The sequence below is a fragment of the Propithecus coquereli genome, unplaced genomic scaffold, assembly GCF_000956105.1.
Source record: "Propithecus coquereli isolate 6110/MARCELLA unplaced genomic scaffold, Pcoq_1.0 Scaffold137, whole genome shotgun sequence".
Lineage (NCBI taxonomy): Eukaryota > Metazoa > Chordata > Mammalia > Primates > Indriidae > Propithecus > Propithecus coquereli.
This window is the reverse complement of record NW_012137969.1, coordinates 7982585-7984884: the sequence shown is the minus strand read 5'-3', so window position 1 is coordinate 7984884 and position 2300 is coordinate 7982585. Positions and strand designations below refer to the sequence as shown.

The following is a 2300-nucleotide window of genomic DNA, read 5'->3' as shown; positions in this document are numbered from 1 at the left end:
CAGCTCTGATCTGTGACCTGGGCATGGAGTTGCCCACAGGCTGAAGATTCTGCCCAGACCCCATTACTCTGGGGTGGAAAGAGGTGGGGCCGGCCAGGTTGGGGGGGCGGGGATGCCACGGTGGCTCTCCCTGGCCTGGCTGCCCACTCTGCCGAGTGCCCAGGTGTCTGCCCCAGGGATCCGAGCACCCGAGAAGAACCACTGTGTCCCAGAACCACTTCTACCAGTGTGGGAACCTGCGAGCAGCTCCACCTCTAGCTCTGGGGACAGGGACAGCCAGAGAGCCCAGGGGTTGAGATGAGGGCGGGGAAGGCAGCGGGAGGCAGCGGGTGGCCATTCCGCCTTCAGACCACCCAGCGCGCCGCCTCCTCCCTCCTCCCGCAGCGGGTCAGAGGGTCGCTGAGACAGCCCCCTCCGCTCCCCTCGGTAGCTTTACCAGTGGCTGGGGCCTCCCCCGTGCCGGGATTGGACGCCAGAGAACGGGGCGGGGGCGGCGGGGGACCCCAGAAGCCCAGGCTTCCCCGCTCGGGCGAGAGCAACCCGCAGTGCAGAAGCTGTGGCCCGCGTTGCCTGGACCTCTGCGCAGAGCTGGCGGCCGGCGGGCGGCGCGGAGGAGGCGGCAGCGGCAGCAGTGGCACCCGCGAGTGCCCGGCGCATCGCGATGTTTGACAGCTCGCAGTATCCCTACAATTGCTTCAATTACGATGCCGATGACTACCCTGCCGGCAGCTCCGACGAGGAAAAGCGGCTCACGCGACCCGCATACAGGTGACCGCAGGGGTCAATGGTAGGGGCTTTTTAGGGGACAGCGACCCTCCTCTGCAGGGTGCTCAGGTAGCCAGGACCTGCCTGGGACCGAGGAAGGCAGAGGGACGGGCGGGGCTCAGAGAAAAGACGCATTTGTGGGCACTTTGGGGGGTAATGTGGGAAGTTTCTCTCAGCCTCCCCGGGGAGGGCTCCAGGTGCGGGGTAGAGCCGCTGGGGCCCGGGTGGGAGCGCGAGCAGCGTGCTGCGGGGTCACCGACACCCTGGCTCGGCGGCGGTTCGCAGCTACATTGCCTTGATCGCCATGGCCATTCAGCAGAGCCCAGCGGGCAGGGTGACCCTGTCGGGCATCTACGACTTCATCATGCGCAAGTTCCCCTATTACCGCGCCAACCAGCGCGCCTGGCAGAACTCCATCCGCCACAACCTGTCCCTCAACAGCTGCTTCGTCAAGGTGAGCTCCCCGCCCCACTGCCCCAGCCCCCGAACTACCCCCGTCCGCCCCGTCTCCCCAGCTCGGCGACACCTGGGCCGAGTTGTCCCTGGGGTTGGGGACCGGCAGGGATGTCACAGCGTGTCACAGCGGTAGCAGCGCAGTCCGCCCTTGGCGAGCGGAGCGCCTCCACCTGACCGGTGAGGGAGCGCACCTGGCGGGGTGGGGCGCACGGGCCACACCGCTGAGCCCCACCGCGCCACGCAGGTGCCGCGGACCGAGGGCCACGAGAAGGGCAAAGGCAACTACTGGACGTTCGCGGGCGGCTGCGAGTCGCTGCTGGACCTCTTCGAGAACGGCAACTACCGGCGGAGGAGGCGGCGGCGCGGCCCCAAACGGGAGGGGCTGCGGGGTTCGTGCGCAGGAGGCGCTGATGGGCCCGGGGGTCCCTCCGAGCCGATTGCTGCGCGGGGGTCCCCAGCCCCAGACGGCGCGGGAGTGGCCGGGCCCCAAGAATCTGCAGCCAGCCTGGCCAGCCCGGGGAAGGCGCACCCCAGGGACATCAAGTTCAGCATTGACTACATCCTCTCGGCGCCCGGCCCCTCTCCGGGGCCCAGTCTCTGGGCGCCTGAGGGCAGACACCCCTGGCTGCAGGCCCCGCAGGTGAACCTCCACTTGTGGACAGTGTGAGCTGGTGTTGCACAACCATTCTGGGTCTTCCCGCCAGACCCTCCCCTGAGCCAGGAAGCCCGAGCGCTGCCACCGGCTGTCACTTCTTCGCAGACTGATGGCTCACAGCAGAGACCAGCCTGGGTTGGAGGGAAAGGCAGAGGTCTGTCTTAGGAGAGGTATTGTGGGGTTGTGACTTTGTGCACTCAGAAAAAAGCTTCCCTGCGGGGAAAGCCCTACTGGCTTCCAGTTTTACTTACGGGTTGCTGGAGATCCACCAAGTATCCTGCTCTGCGGAATAGAAACCTAGGGTCCTATTCCCTAGAGTCAAGGTGATGAAAATTCCTTGGCGGTTTAAGAACGTCCTTGGTAGACAGCACAACCCGAAAGTTGCCAGCGTGCTCAGTAAACTGTCAATCAGGCTGGTTAACAT

The 2300-nt window shown here is 66.0% G+C and overlaps 1 protein-coding gene across 1 annotated transcript; it reads left to right on the top strand.

Moving 5' to 3' along the window:
• Nucleotides 1-661: 661 nt before the first annotated feature.
• Nucleotides 662-1888, top strand: LOC105805944 (forkhead box protein L1). The gene is made up of 3 exons (XM_012638912.1): nucleotides 662-768; nucleotides 1051-1219; nucleotides 1466-1888. Exons 1-3 carry the CDS (start codon nucleotides 662-664, stop codon nucleotides 1886-1888), a joined length of 699 nt encoding a protein of 232 aa, XP_012494366.1.
• The last annotated feature ends 412 nt before the right edge of the window (nucleotides 1889-2300 follow it).

Bases quoted from the DNA above. Each gene is read 5' to 3' on its own strand.
- LOC105805944 (XM_012638912.1), top strand. From the start codon at position 662: ATGTTTGACAGCTCGCAGTATCCCTACAATTGCTTCAATTACGATGCC. The intron at 769-1,050 runs GTGACCGCAGGG...GGCGGTTCGCAG, and splicing joins CTCACGCGACCCGCATACAG to CTACATTGCCTTGATCGCCA. The intron at 1,220-1,465 runs GTGAGCTCCCCG...CGCGCCACGCAG, and splicing joins TCAACAGCTGCTTCGTCAAG to GTGCCGCGGACCGAGGGCCA.